Source organism: Gymnodraco acuticeps, unplaced genomic scaffold (assembly GCF_902827175.1).
Source record: "Gymnodraco acuticeps unplaced genomic scaffold, fGymAcu1.1, whole genome shotgun sequence".
NCBI lineage: Eukaryota > Metazoa > Chordata > Actinopteri > Perciformes > Bathydraconidae > Gymnodraco > Gymnodraco acuticeps.
Window position 1 is genome coordinate 1,097,732 of NW_022992313.1, and position 14,807 is coordinate 1,112,538.

The 14,807-nt window shown below is 43.4% G+C and overlaps 1 protein-coding gene across 3 annotated transcripts in view; it reads right to left on the reverse strand.

The window, feature by feature from the left end:
• Nucleotides 1-14,807, reverse strand: part of whrnb (whirlin b) — a 167,500-nt gene that overhangs the window by 46,627 nt on the left and 106,066 nt on the right. For all 3 annotated transcript variants that reach the window (XM_034208317.1, XM_034208316.1, XM_034208314.1), the window contains exons 6-7: nt 4,518-4,703; nt 4,110-4,283 (exon numbers count right to left, since the gene is read on the reverse strand). In XM_034208317.1, coding sequence (XP_034064208.1) covers nt 4,110-4,283; nt 4,518-4,703 — 360 coding nt within the window. The remainder of the gene's footprint in view (nt 1-4,109; nt 4,284-4,517; nt 4,704-14,807) is intronic.

Below are 14,807 nucleotides of genomic sequence, written 5' to 3' on the forward strand. Positions count from 1 at the left end.
TGGAACTAGTGGAACTAGCGCTGCTCCTCTCCGCACCGTAATTGACATCAGCCAGTCAGCCTGTGATGGACCAAGACGTCCTATGCTGAGAAAATACCCGTCAAAGAAGTACGGACTGCAAATGCGGTCATTCAATCGCCGATGGTACGAGCAATATACTTGGCTAGAGTACTCAATGACTATGGACAGTGTATTGTGTTTTGCCTGCAGGCATTTTGCTCATGAAGGACGCCGGTTCCATAAAGAAACCGCCTTTACCCATGACGGATTTAGCACCTGGGTGAAAGCTACGCAGTCATTCATTACTCATGATGTGAGCAGTGGACATAAATGTGCCAGGGATGCATGGTCTGAATTTAAATTAAGGAAAGAAAGTGGCTCAAAAATCAGCAACGCACTCAGCGAGGGACATTCAAAACTGTATGTGAAAACAGGGAATATATGCGGGCAGTTGTGGAAGCATTGCGTTACACTGCATGTCAAACCATTGCACAACGAGGGCATAGGGAGAGTGAAGCATCATCAAACAACAGGGGAAACTTCATCGAACTTTTAGACCTGATTGGCAAGTTTGACAAAACTGTGGCAAAAAAAATATCCGATAATCCGAGAAATGCAAAGTACACACACCACGACATACAAGATGAGCTCATTGAGCTGATGTCAATATGGTCAGGGATCAAATCAGTGGGGAAGTACAGGAAGCTGGAGTGTTTGCACTGATGGTGGATGAGAGCAAAGACGTGAGTAAAAAGGAGCAGTTGTCTGTGGCAGTGCGCTACATACATAATGATGGCATACAGGAGGAGTTCCTTCACTTCACCCCCAGCTGATGAACTAGGACGCCGATTCACTTTTGACAACGATCAAACAGACGCTCAGTAAATGTAACATTGATCACAACATGTGCATTGGCCCAATGCTACGACGGTGCCGCTGTCATGTCGGGGTGTAATAACGGTGTGCAGGAGAGATTTCGGAAGGAGGTGCCACAGGCCCTTTATGTACATTGCCATGCCCACCGGCTAAATTTAGTTTTAGTTGACTGCGTCAAGAATGTAAGACCAGCAGGGGATTTTTTTGAAGTTGTGCAGATGCTGTATAATTTCTTTTCTGGCTCTGTCGTGCACAACATTTTCCATAAAAAACAAAAGGAACTTGAATCAACAGAAAAGCCGGTTGAACTAAAAAAGCTGTCAGACACTAGATGGGCGTGTCAGTATTCAGCACTGTGGGCCATTCAGAAAACACTGCCAGCAATCTATGCCACACTCGATGAGGTCATCACGCAGTCAAACGCTCGCAGGAAGACAGAAGCTAGAGCAGTGAAGGCACTGATAGACGCTCACTTTGCTGTGCAACTCACTCTATTTGAGGATATGTTTCGGGCCACCAAATTCTTGTCCGACCATTTACAGTCTCCAGATCTGCAACTGGCATCTGCTACGGATCTTGTTGATTCGGTAATTACATCCCTCTCCGAAAAGCGAAATGAAAAATCATGGAATGACATTTTGGACAAAGCACAAGCCCTCTCCACCAAGACTGGCATCCTCCTCCAGTTGAGACAAGAGCGACGTCAGACTCAGCCTGCATGTCACCTACAGGAGTTTGTAGTTGATGCTCCAACAGGAAAACTTACACCACTCACCTCCTCTGATGACATCCGAAAGCACTGCTACTACCCTGTCATTGATAGACTCGTCAATGAAATGAAAAGGCGGTTTTCGTCATCTTGTGGAGTTCTACAGGGCGCGTCTGCCTTAAATCCAACACATAAGTCATTCCTTGAGATGGAACACCTATCACCCATAGCCCAGTATTATGGGGTAAAAACTGACAACCTGTCTGCAGAACTGCACCAAGTTCGACGGCTCCTTGACCGAAAAGAGCAGCAGCAGGGACAAACTGTGAAAACCACGCACAAATTTCTCTCCCTTCTCCGGCCATACAAGGATGCATTTATTGATTTGCACAGACTTTTGTGTATATCGGTCACACTGCCTGTCACGTCTGCAACCTGCGAACGCAGCTTTTCTTGTTTACGGCGTGTCAAAAGCTACATGAGGAGCAACAGCGGGGACTTAAGGAATAGCAATTTGGCTTTGCTGTCCATCAATGCAGAACGTGCAAGAGCCCTAGATGTGCAGGAGATCATAGACGCTTTTGCTTTGAACCACAACAACAGACGCATTGTCCTGCTCTGACAGATGTGACCCATTGTTCGAGGCGTGCTGACAGTGAGATCTAACACGGGGAATTGTGAATGAGGAGAAGAGAACTGAGAATGAGGAGGAGGAGGAGGAGGAGGAGGAGGAGGAGGAGGAGGAGGAGGAGGAGGAGGAGGAGGAGGAGGAGGAGGAGGAGGAGGAGGGTCACAGAATGAGGCCAGAGAGGAGGAAAAGTGCGTTATTTAGGCAATGTTGTTGGTGGGAGTTAGGGAGAGATTGCCCCTTCCAGGTGTGTGTATGTGTGTGCGTTTTCCGGTGTGTGTCACGTGAAAGTCATGAGTGTTACACTATTGATTGGTTCTGTAAATAAAGAGAACGTTTTCGACATTGAAGGCTTGAGTGATCTTGAATAGCGGTGAACGCTACAATATGAACAGGCTCGTGCTTGGCCCACTGGTATTGTTTGTTTATTTTGAAAATTAACTAGCAACGCCGTGCTGTCATATAGCAACTGCTAAGCTACTGCAGCAAAAAAATCCTGGCGCCGCCCATGTAGACGGGGCAGTGATATCATAAACCTGTTAATGTACGCATTCAAACACTTGTTCTGTTACCAGCTGTATTCACCTTGCAGGTGCAGCTATGTGGCTTTGATCCTGGATAAAGTATTTAAGTCATGGATGTTTAAAGTTTAACTTCTTTATATTTGACTAATTATATAGTTGACTTTTCATTCAGAAAGTATGACACTGCGCTGTCAGTACGCTTCTCCATGTTTGTGATTGGTCGTATGCTCCAGATACCACCCCCTTCATGTGAACGTGCACCTAACTAGATAGGACACGGCTTGCTTGAGCGATCCACTTGATAACCCGCGTCGTAGGACCGCTTAGCGAGAGCGCGTATGTTTTGGATTAGGCCAACCGGCTAACTCAAACATATCCAGGTTAGGTTGAACCAGCTTCGTAGTACAGGCCTCTGGACTAAGGTTTTTCTTTAGTCTTCTGTTTATTTATTAGTCACTGATGGAATTAACTTTAAAGCTTCAGTTTATAGATTTTTTTAATGCACATCACCAAATACCTATTTAATAATAATAATAGTAATAATAATAATAATGATAATAATCAATTTGATTTATAAGTGCACAAAACTCAAAGTGCTACAGAGTCAAATGTTAGCAACAAAATAAAAAAGAATATAAAACAAAAAGCATTAGGCAGTCAAGGCAACAAATGGGTGGTTAACGTTCTAGTAAACGGCTCTGTTCAAAAGATGGGTTTTTCGGCCTTTTTTTTGGGTCTGTGGTGTGTCTATGAAGCCAAACTGCAAAGAAATATCAATCTATGAAAATGAAATATAACATAACAATAAAACGTCATGTTTGTTGCTGAATAACTAAGTGTCTGTCAATTAAATCCAATTAGCCTTATATTAGGAGTTGTAATAGAATAACCACACATAATATGATGACAGCACACATGTATTAACGGTCCTCACATTTCAGAAAAGTGACCATTCATTTTGTAAAAATTAAGTAATGAATAAGTATGCTTGTATAAATGTGAGTATTATTTGGGGACACTGTAACAGCTGAAGGTTGAAAATGATAATATACTGTATAAATGCTACTTGCAAAATGCATGATGGGATACTACCCCCACCTCACAAACAGCTGAGCAAGAACACTTCCAAGCATCTGGACTGCATGAGGACTCGTGTGGAAAATATTGAGAAAGGCCTCACTTGTTTAACAACTTTTTAAAGTTTTGATTCTGTATTCAATGAGGTATCTTCACATCATTTTCACTAGTATTTTTATCAGAAGATTTGGTTAGCAGCGATGTAAGATAAACATGTAAGCAGGTTGTGATTTTTATGCTCAAATGTTAACATGCCACAGTATTGATGTAATGTGATGTGGGATAATGGACCTACCATAGCAGGGTGGCCGTGTCCTGCATTCTGGTTGCAGTAGCCCTGAAGATGCAGGACCCCCGGACCTCCATGCCAGGCCTGGTGGGCTTCTCTCTCACGATGCAACACCAGCCTGTCGTACAGCTCTAGGTCCAGGGGGGCCACCAGACTTCTCACGTCTGCCAGCATGGACAGCTGGAGCAGAGAAGAAGAGAAGCGAAGCTGAGATAAGAGCATGCTATGTGTGCTTTAATATGGATTACAGCATGTTATCGAATAATTCAAAGAGCAGAGAATATCAACTTCTTGGGCATTTAAAGAAAAACATATTCCCAATGTAACATGACCTATACATGAATGAAATTGCCACATACTTTAGACAGTTTTCCAAAAATCTAAAATGAATGGATCTATATATGAATTTAGTACCTTTGCATGTGTGTTAAAAAGCTCACAGAGAGCCATGGTCAGCGGCTCCACTCCTATGTGTCCCTCCTGGTACTCCTGCAGGTAGTAGACCATGGTCTGCCTCTCTGGCTCCGTCAGCAGCATGTAGGCCTGCTGCTCCAGAGACACCTGAGCACCTGGGGGGCCCACGCCTCTGTATACTACAGGCTGACAAGAGAGACAGGTTGAGAGATTTAACAAATGTGAGTGAGTGAAACAGAGGTCACAAAGAACAGTTATCTACATCCCAAAGCATGCATCTGGAAAGTCTTCAGATGTGACCTTCCAGCCCCCCTCCTCATCCTGCGACCCTCTGCTGTGACTGAGCTCAGGGAGATTCAAGGCATTTATTGTGTAATTTGTACATAGCTTCAGTGTAGATATGTCAATGAAAAACTGAGGTCACAGGCTCCTCCAACAATGCAACATAATAAACAGATAAAATAGTGCAAGTAAATACAAATAAAATAGAAATAGTGCAAGAAGAGTCAAGTACAAGTAATTTGAATATTATGATATATTAGATAAATAATTTGTAAGTTGCAAACAGATGAATGTTATGGATGAAGCCACCGCTTGGAGGCTGCCATCAGAACTTGAATGCCTTTAGAACTATAGTGCAGTTATCTTTTTTAAGCATCCCACTTGAGAACTAACATTTTCACTGTTGGTAGATTCACTGTCCCAATGCTTTGCATCAGCTGTGAAAACCTTCATATAAAGTAAAAGAATAAATAGGTCATTTGGTTACTGTTCAAGAAATGTGTTCAGTTTGACCTGACACACTACTATAAGGACTTGTTGTACTCATTAAAACAGACTATAATTTATCACGAGTTGTTATGTTTTAATTGGCTAAAATATGTTTAGCTGCTTCCCCTGTATACACGATAACATTTATAGACTTCTCTGCATGTTCAGGGGCTTGAATGGTTAGCCTGATAAGATGGGAGATGCTTTATGTGGTATTCATTTATTAGACATGAAGGAATATATGATTCGTACCTGTCTTGGTTTGATATTTTAAGTTGCAGATACTGCATTTGGGTGAATGGAGGTACAAACTAAGACCACTGTGCAGACATGTCTGCTCCTGTGATAGATATACATGTGTAGCATCCACTCTGTTGCCCTGATTTCACATGATTATGTTTGATGTCTGCAATACTGTATGAGCTTTTTATTTTAATGTTACTTTTAATTGTGTCCATGTCCTTGCATGCATGCTGCACTGAGAAGTGTTTTTTTACTAAAGATATAATCAGTAAGTACGTTTATTTTATTTGTGTCAAAGTGAAGATTTAGCGGAGATAAGTTTTTCACTCAAAGACTCTTTAGTAGGTTATTTTTCTCTTTATGCTTTCATGCTTTCTTCCATGCTTCTGGCACTACTGAGCATGAAGCAAACCGTTGGGGTCAGTCAGTGCTACTGAATGGTTCAAGAAATAATAGGGTTCAAACTCCCTAGACTCAATACACATTTTTTCCATGTTCGCTATAGATTAGAATACGTGTTAATACAAATAAACAAGGCAGCCATACCAGAAGGCAGGCAAAGGGATCATACAATTCTCCTGGGAAGAGCTGACTTAAAAAGTAAGGGTTACATTTATCCTGACACAATGTGGATACAAAACCTTTACCTTTAAGTGGAAATAGGCTTTTAAAGACAAGTAACCATTGAAATATATTGTTTAACCTTCCATCTTTAAGAACAAACAGCAGGCATAAAGTCCTTTCTGTGTTTACTTTGAGCCAGCCACTTGCTATACTAGCTAACCAAAGAGCCCTGCATGTGGTAATGATAGAATAAAGCCTCTAGAAACACATATTTTGTGAGGTTGTGAGAATAAACTTAAATGTGGTAGTGTGTTTACTGTGTGTGTGTGTGTGTGTGTGTGTGTGTGTGTGTGTGTGTGTGTGTGTGTGCGTGCGTGCGTGAGAGAGAAAGAGAGAGAGAAAGTAGCAGAGAGAATTTTGCAACCTAAATAAAAATTAACCCCCCCATCAAGTCATTATGATAAAACGACTTAATGCTAGTCGGCCTTAGCAGGTTTTTGACTTTGCTTAATATCGGCTGCATACTCAGCATATAGCACTGTTCCTAGTACTCAGGCCACATCAGTAAACTGATTCTCCTAGACTCTCTGCACCCTTCGACATCATGTGTCATGATATCAATCAATCAATCAATCAATGTTTATTTATATAGCCCAATATCACAAATGTTACATTTGTCTCAGTGGACTTTACAGTTATATCCTCCTCACCCTCCTGTCTGGACATCTTGGCCTTACCGACTCCGCCCTCTCCTTCTTCCACTCATAACTCTCTCACCGGACACAATTTGTGACCTACGCTGGCTGTAGCTCCTCCTACCTCTCTGTTAACCATGGTGTCCCCCAAGGCTCGGTGCTCGGTCCCCTCATCTTTACAGTCAACCCTGACTCCTCAAAATTACGTTCCCACGCATTCTCAATTATGTTAAACTAGAAACGTATTTTCTACCACATTACGTTTGTTTTGGACGTAACTCAAATATGTTTATTTTCTACATATATTTGCCATTTATTGTCTTGCTTTCCTACAATGCGCCTGTTACAGCAGCTGCTACCTTGTGAGCTTAAGTCTGTTGGTGTATGTAAATGAGCTGTGCAGTTCCTCTGCTGTCATTGGCCGTCCGGACCGCTCAACATCCGCGGGGATTGGACAGACGTCGCCCAACCCCTGCTCGCTTCTGTCACGTCAGCCGGGGGAGGAGTATAAAGGCTGAGCACGGACAACAGTCGAGAGGCTCTGTATTTTGTGTCAGATGCCTCAACCCTATCCTTGTGATAAGCCTTCCTTCTGTGAATTCTGAGAGTATTTAGCCGTGTGTCTTTTGTATTAGCTCCACTGATTAGCAGTGTCTGTAGTAGGGTTCTAGGCGAGCACACTGAGTAGCAGTGTGTCGTCGGGTTCTGTGTTAGCGTAGGGATTTTGTGTGTGTGTATACTGCTTAGATCCAGGTTGGTTAGCACCTGTCGACCAGCATTCCTGTGTGTTTATACTGCTTAGATCCAGGTTGATTAGCACCTGTAGACCAGCGTTCCTGTGAGTGGATATTGCGTAGAGCCAGGTGATTAGCACCTGTAGACCCGCACCAGCTGTGTGGGTTTCCACAGTCCCGTTTTGTTTATTGTTTGTTTCCACTTTAGTAGTGAGATTTGTTTTTCTTTGTGTAGCGGGGCAACTCTCTTTTGGAGACCCTTTGTGTTGTGTTATAGTGACAGATTGACCCGTGTTGTGGGGCCAATCTGTGTGACCATCATTTTACTTAGTTTCAGTAACAATAAAACCACCGGTAACGAATATACCAAATCCAATCTGGTCGTGTCGTTTCCCGTTTGTACCCTAGCCAAGTGGGAACGTAACACGTGGGGGCTCGTCCGGGATACATTTAAAGCAATTCCTGGGGTTATAGGTGGGTTTATTGTGGCAATAAACTTTGTAAACGGGTTGGCGGTACACCCAGGTATGGCGTCGTTTGACATAGAGGCGTTCTTAGTCTGGCCGTGTTACGAGCAGCTGGACCGATGTAAAAAAGATGAGTTAATAGAGATAGCGCGGCACTTCAGTCTGGTGGTGAATCGGCAAATGGTAAAGAAAGAGTAGAGGGCATTGGTAGTGGATGAGATGGTGAGAAAGGGCTTATTAGTACTGGCTGTATCTGCTGAGCTCCCAGTGTCCAAAGGTCTAGTTGAAGACCCGTTAAGTCAGGGGCAGGTGGCGGAGTTTATCGCTATGGAAGAAAAGAGTGGTGACAGCGAGGGGGGCGAGTCGTGTGAGGCACCGCTCCACGCCGCCTCGCAGAGGTCCACCCCTCTTCTGTGGGCAGCACAGATTCCCGGGTAGGGAATAAACTGAAAATCCGTCTCGCCCGGCTTCAGATAGAGGCTAAGGACAGGGAGCAAGACAGGCAGTTTCAGTTCGAAATAAGGAAAATCGAGGCAGATAAAGAAGTCCGGATCCGGATACGGCAGATGGAGCTAGACTCCGAACTGCGCGCATCCGGTGTTGTTGGCAATCTTCGAGAAAGCTTTTCACTTCCTTCTCATCCACCTGCCTTCAATGTAGGGAAAAATGTTGCGTTGGTGCCGGTTTTCCGTGAGGCTGAAGTGGATGCGTATTTTGGTGCGTTTGAATGCATGGCAGCGGCATTACAGTGGCCGGCTGATGCCTGGGCTCTGTTAGTGCAGTGTAAACTTCACGGGAGAGCTCAGGAGGCGGTTGCTGCTCTTTCACTGGAGGACAGCCTAAAGTACGACCTGGTAAAGCGTGCCATACTTAGGGTGTACGAGTTAGTTCCAGAGGCTTATCGGCAGAAGTTCAGGAATCACAGAAAGGGGGCTAATCAAACACATGTCGAGTATGCCAGGGAGAAGGGGATGTTGCTCCATAAATGGATTGATTCATGTGACGCTGCAGAGTATTCTGCCTTTAAAGAATTAATCCTGATGGAGGAATTTAAGAGGGGATTACCTGACCGTATTGTGGGGCATATAAATGATCAGAAAGTGCAATCTCTCTCCGCAGCTGCTGTACTGGCAGACGAATATGTGCTGATGCATAAAACGGTGTTTTCTCCGGCTATTGCTGAGAACTCTCGCCGCATGCCGGGTGCACCTGTTGGTCAGCCAGCGAGAGTGTTTACGAGGAACAAAGAGGAGAGAGAATGTCACTATTGTCATCAGCCTGGGCATTTCATTAATAATTGCCTAATTCTGAAGCGGAAGGAGCAGCCACCAAACATGACCAGGCCGAAAGGCATCGGCTTAATTAACACTAACTCACTCAGTATTTCCACACCTGACAATGAGGAGGAAATAGATCCCTGTTTTAAGCCTTTTGTGTTCGAGGGATTGATTTCACTAACAGGTGAGTCCGACGATCAGAGACCCGTCCGCATACTACGAGACACGGGAGGCTCACAGTCAGTGATTGTTGCCTCGGCTCTACCATTTTCCGAACAATCAGCGTGTGGGTATGGATCGACTTTATGTGGCATTGAAATGGGTTATGTGCCCTGGCCCGTACATAATGTACATGTACAATCTAAATTAATTACTGGATTTTTCCCTGTTGCTGTGTGCCCAGCATTACCCATAAGGGGTATAGTTTTCCTAATGGGAAATGACATCGCAGGGGGTAAGGTAACCCCTGCATTAGAAATATTGGATTCTCCTCAGCTTGTAGTGCCTGAAGTAAACCAGGCCCACATTTTCCCTATTTGTGCTGTCACTCGCGCGCAAGCGCGTAAGAGTAACTCGGAAGTGTCGCTAGATGATACTATGTTTGGGAAAATATTCACAGAGGACAAAATACCGGAGGAAAAGCCAGCAGTGGAGGTTTCTGCATCCTCCGCGTTCCCGGCTGGAACCGCTGCGCCAGCGCAACCTGCCAGCCCAGCTGTTGACTGTTCCACACTCCCGGTAACCCGAGAGCGTTTACTCGCCGCGCAGAGGGCGGACCCGACGCTTGTGAAGTGTTTCGAGCAGGTGGTGAGTAATGACAAAGCAAGGGGTGAGAAGGTGGCTTATGTGTTGGATAAGGAGATATTAGTGCGCCAATGGTCCCTCACTGCTACTGCTGAAGCTGACTGGAGTGTAGTGCATCAAGTAGTCGTGCCGGTGCCATACCGTCAACATGTGTTATCTGTCGCGCATGAAAGTCAATGGTCGGGACACTTGGGCGTGACTAAAACGTATCAAATAATTCTGAAGCATTTCTTTTGGCCAGGTTTAAAGAAAGATGTTTCTAGCTTCTGCCGCTGCTGTCATGTGTGCCAGGTTGTCGGTAAGCCTAATCAAACAAATTCCGCAGGCTCCGTTACATCCCATACCGGCTATAGGTGAGCCCTTTGACCGGGTGTTGATAGACTGTGTTGGTCCTTTACCACGTACGAAAACAGGTCAACAGTATTTACTCACGATAATGTGTACGAAGACTCGTTTTCCGGAAGCGATTCCGCTGCGTAGCATTACTTCAACATCTGTAGTTAAGGCCTTGACGAAGTTATTTTCTACATTTGGAATTCCGCGAGTAATCCAAAGTGACCAAGGGACAAATTTTAAATCTAAATTGTTCAAACAGGTCCTACAAACACTGCAGGTTAAACATGTGATATCCAGTGCGTATCATCCAGAGTCGCAGGGGGCATTAGAACGGTGGCATCAGACTTTAAAAAGCATGCTGCGAAAATACTGTATGGAGACAAAAAAAAATTGGGATGAGGGAATTCCTTTCGTTTTGTTCGCAGCCCGTGAAGCTGTTCAGGAGTCATTAGGATTCAGTCCCGCGGAGCTCGTTTTCGGCCATACGCCCCGCGGACCACTTAAAATCCTACACGATGAGTTTCTTTCGGCTGATAGTCCTCCTGAGGAAAACGTACTAGATTACGTTAGTCAGTTCCGTGAGCGTTTGCACCGAGCAAATTCACTCGCTAGAGAGTCGCTCTCCGCTTCACAAGCGGTTATGAAGCGTAACTATGACCGTGCCGCTGTCCCTAGGCACTTTGAAATAGGTGACAAGGTCCTCGCACTATTACCTATCCCCGGCTCTGCGCTCTCAGCCAAATTCCTCGGGCCGTATGAAATCCGTGATTGTCTCAGTGACACCGATTACGTGATTGATACTCCCGAGAGACGACGAAAAAACGCGTGTCTGCCATATAAACATGTTGAAGCGATATCATGCACGCACCGTCACTGATAGTACGCCAGCCGGCTCATGTAATCAAAGAGTAGCTGCTTCGGCGTTAATAGTGGTAGATAGTTCCGGCCCCTCTGACGACGGGTTGGTGATGCGCTCACATCACCAGCCGGGTGCTCGGTTATGCAACTCGGAGATGGTAGAGACACTGCCGACCACGTTAGGTCATCTGCAGGAGAGCCAGCAGAATGACGTAACCCAGTTGGTGGATGATTTCCCGTGCCTTTTCCATGATGTCTCCACACAAACTAATGTGATAAAACATGACATTGATGTAAAAGGTGCGAGGCCAATCAAACAACATCCGTACCGCGCCAATCCCACCAAACGCGCACTTATGAAACAGGAGGCTGACTATCTTGTAGCAAATGGCCTGGCGACACAGAGCTCTAGCCCATGGTGTTCGCCGTGTCTTGTAGAGGCGAAATCTGATGGTTCTCCGCGCTTTATCACACACTGAGTAGCAGTGTGTCGTCGGGTTCTGTGTTAGCGTAGGGATTTTGTGTGTGTGTATACTGCTTAGATCCAGGTTGGTTAGCACCTGTCGACCAGCATTCCTGTGAGTGGATATTGCGTAGAGCCAGGTGATTAGCACCTGTAGACCCGCACCAGCTGTGTGGGTTTCCACAGTCCCGTTTTGTTTATTGTTTGTTTCCACTTTAGTAGTGAGATTTGCTTTTCTTTGTGTAGCGGGGCAACTCTCTTTTGGAGACCCTTTGTGTTGTGTTATAGTGACAGATTGACCCGTGTTGTGGGGCCAATCTGTGTGACCATCATTTTACTTAGTTTCAGTAACAATAAAACCACCGGTAACGAATATACCAAATCCAATCTGGTCGTGTCGTTTCCCGTTTGTACCCTAGCCAAGTGGGAACGTAACAGCGCCCCATCATGCACGGGGCTGCTATTAATTCGAATAGAAAAGAATGTTACGATCTCACGTTTTCTGGCCACAGTAGTTGTTTTTGAGAATTTTACATCCGGAAGTAAGTATTCTCTCTACTGTCGATTGATTTTACAGTGATATCTGCATTACTCATCAACTCAAAAACACCAGATTTTACCTTTTAATTACACAACATTGATTGGTTTGAATTGTTTGCAATGCTTTTGTGTTTTTCCCCTTCGATTCGGAGAAACAAATAGTTTTTTTGGAGTTTAGGATGGCCAAAGACACTACACTACCCATAATCCTCAGCTATCATTTGGGACTACACCAGTCCGCTTTGCTTGACAAACCCGGTGATTAGTCCTCAAGCTCTGTGATTGGATGTTGGAGTGGCAGTGCACCATGGTTACACCGAGCGTCAAACAGCACTTTAAAATGGAATGAAGCCCATCAACGGCACACTATCCAAAACAGGATTCGAACAAGTCCACCCCCACCCCCCAGAACTACACATTGTTCTATGGCGGGTCTCTACTGGGAATTGTAGTTTTAGAAGACGTTTTCGTATTTCCCATAATTAGAAGTTGCCAGTATTAAACTGTGTACACCCCTGGAGGTTTAGGGGAGGGGAAACACATTGGTGTTATCACATTTAAAACATATAATTAATAAATGGGTGAAAATTACTTGTGTCGAAAATGTTCAGCATTAATATATACCCACATGACAGCTAAGGTCAGAAGAGCTTTATTTAATTATGTCTGTGACCCCTCCTGTTGTTAATTGATAAGCCTTGAAATAGCACTTTTCAAGGTTCAGAGGCACATTTTGCAAATATGGCAGTCGTCATCGATCATCTTAAGATAAGATAAGATAAGATATACTTTATTGATCACAAGTTGGGACATTTTTTCATTACAGCAGCATGTACAACATGCAATTTATTGAGGTTAACCTGGTATTTTTACTCCATGTTAGGGCTGTACAAGGGCGTGGAATCAAATGCACGATGCAGAGACAAACAAAGTATCAAAATAAAGTGTTTTAATGTAGACAGGTCATAACACACTGAATACATAAAGCAACAAAACAAAAACTACTAATACACTAATCTAACTCTATGGACGATTACTCTATGGACAATGACAAAAGGATCTTACGCTGGAAGGCTTGGAACACACAAGACAATCTGGCAACGAGACAGGGGAAGACGAGAACTATATATACTAGACAGACAACACCAGGTGAAGACAATTAGACAATCACAACCGTGGGAAAACAGACAAGGCAGGAAACGTACTTTAGACACATGAGGGTAGACAAGACTATCAAAAATAAAACAGGAACCTATCTAAACACATAACATGAAACGTAAACTAGGGAACAATCTTAGCAGAGCCGTCTACGCACAACACTCCACTACATTTATTTTAGTTACATTGCAGATTCTGATTAATGATGTGAAATATAAGCGACCCTTAAATCAGACTTTAGTTACACCTGAGCAAAATTCAGGGAAGATGATTGTCAAGTGCCAACAATCAGGAGAGATATTTGATAGTTGGTGCTTGAGAAGACTACACATGTATCTGCAGATCCCTATAAAGTATATTCATTACTCGTTATTATCTACTAATGGTTAATTAAAGACTGTATATAATTGCTATTTTGCACATCCCTTTCAAGATTTCAAGATGTTCTAAGGTTTATTGACATATCATATACACAACTACAGTGTAGTTATGCAATGAATGAAACACTTTGCAGGTTGCTCAACAGTGCATTACAAGACATAAATCAATATGTATGTATACCTCCACCATTAAACTGTCGTATTCTGCACATTTGTTATACTATCTACATACATCTTATAAGAGTATAATTAATATGTATAATATCAGTTAAAATAAGTGCTTCAACATAGTTAACATTTGTTGAGATCTCCATATTAGGATGAATACTTAAAACAAAAGTTAGTTATAATCAAATATAATCAATCATATTCTTGTATAAACCCATAATGAAAATGCTTCTTGATGGGTTTTGAATATGTATGTATGTTTACAATTTTATTTGTTGCTGTTTTGATAACTTTGCGTTTTAAAAAGAGGGTGTTGAGATCTCCATATTAGGATGAATACTTAAAACGAAAGTTAGTTATAATTAGGGATGGGTATCGTTTGAAATTTATCGATTCCGATTTCGATTCCGCTTATCGATTCCGGTTCTTATCGATTCCCCGTTTCGATTCCAAAATTGTAAAATAAAGAGGTCAAACGTTTAGATAACAAAAATATATGTATTCTTAAAAGCTTTGACTGAAATTGTTACTAAAAAATATACATGCAATACAAATGTATTGCACAATAGCTGTGCTTTATTTTAACTGAGCTATGCCTGTGGCAAGCTATTAACAGGCATTACACTTTGCCTTTTCTTTTTCTTTTTTAGTGTAGTGGAGCCTCACTTCAGAGTGTTTACCGCGACCTATCTTTGGTGTTATGAAGTGACTGAGCTCGTGAAATGTCTACGGGAGGGCGGGGGCATCGCTGCGGGGCAACTGTGGACCTCTGTCGCTTGTCAGCGCAATTTATATGATGCCGTTTAAAAAAATGAAGGGCGGTGCCGGCCGT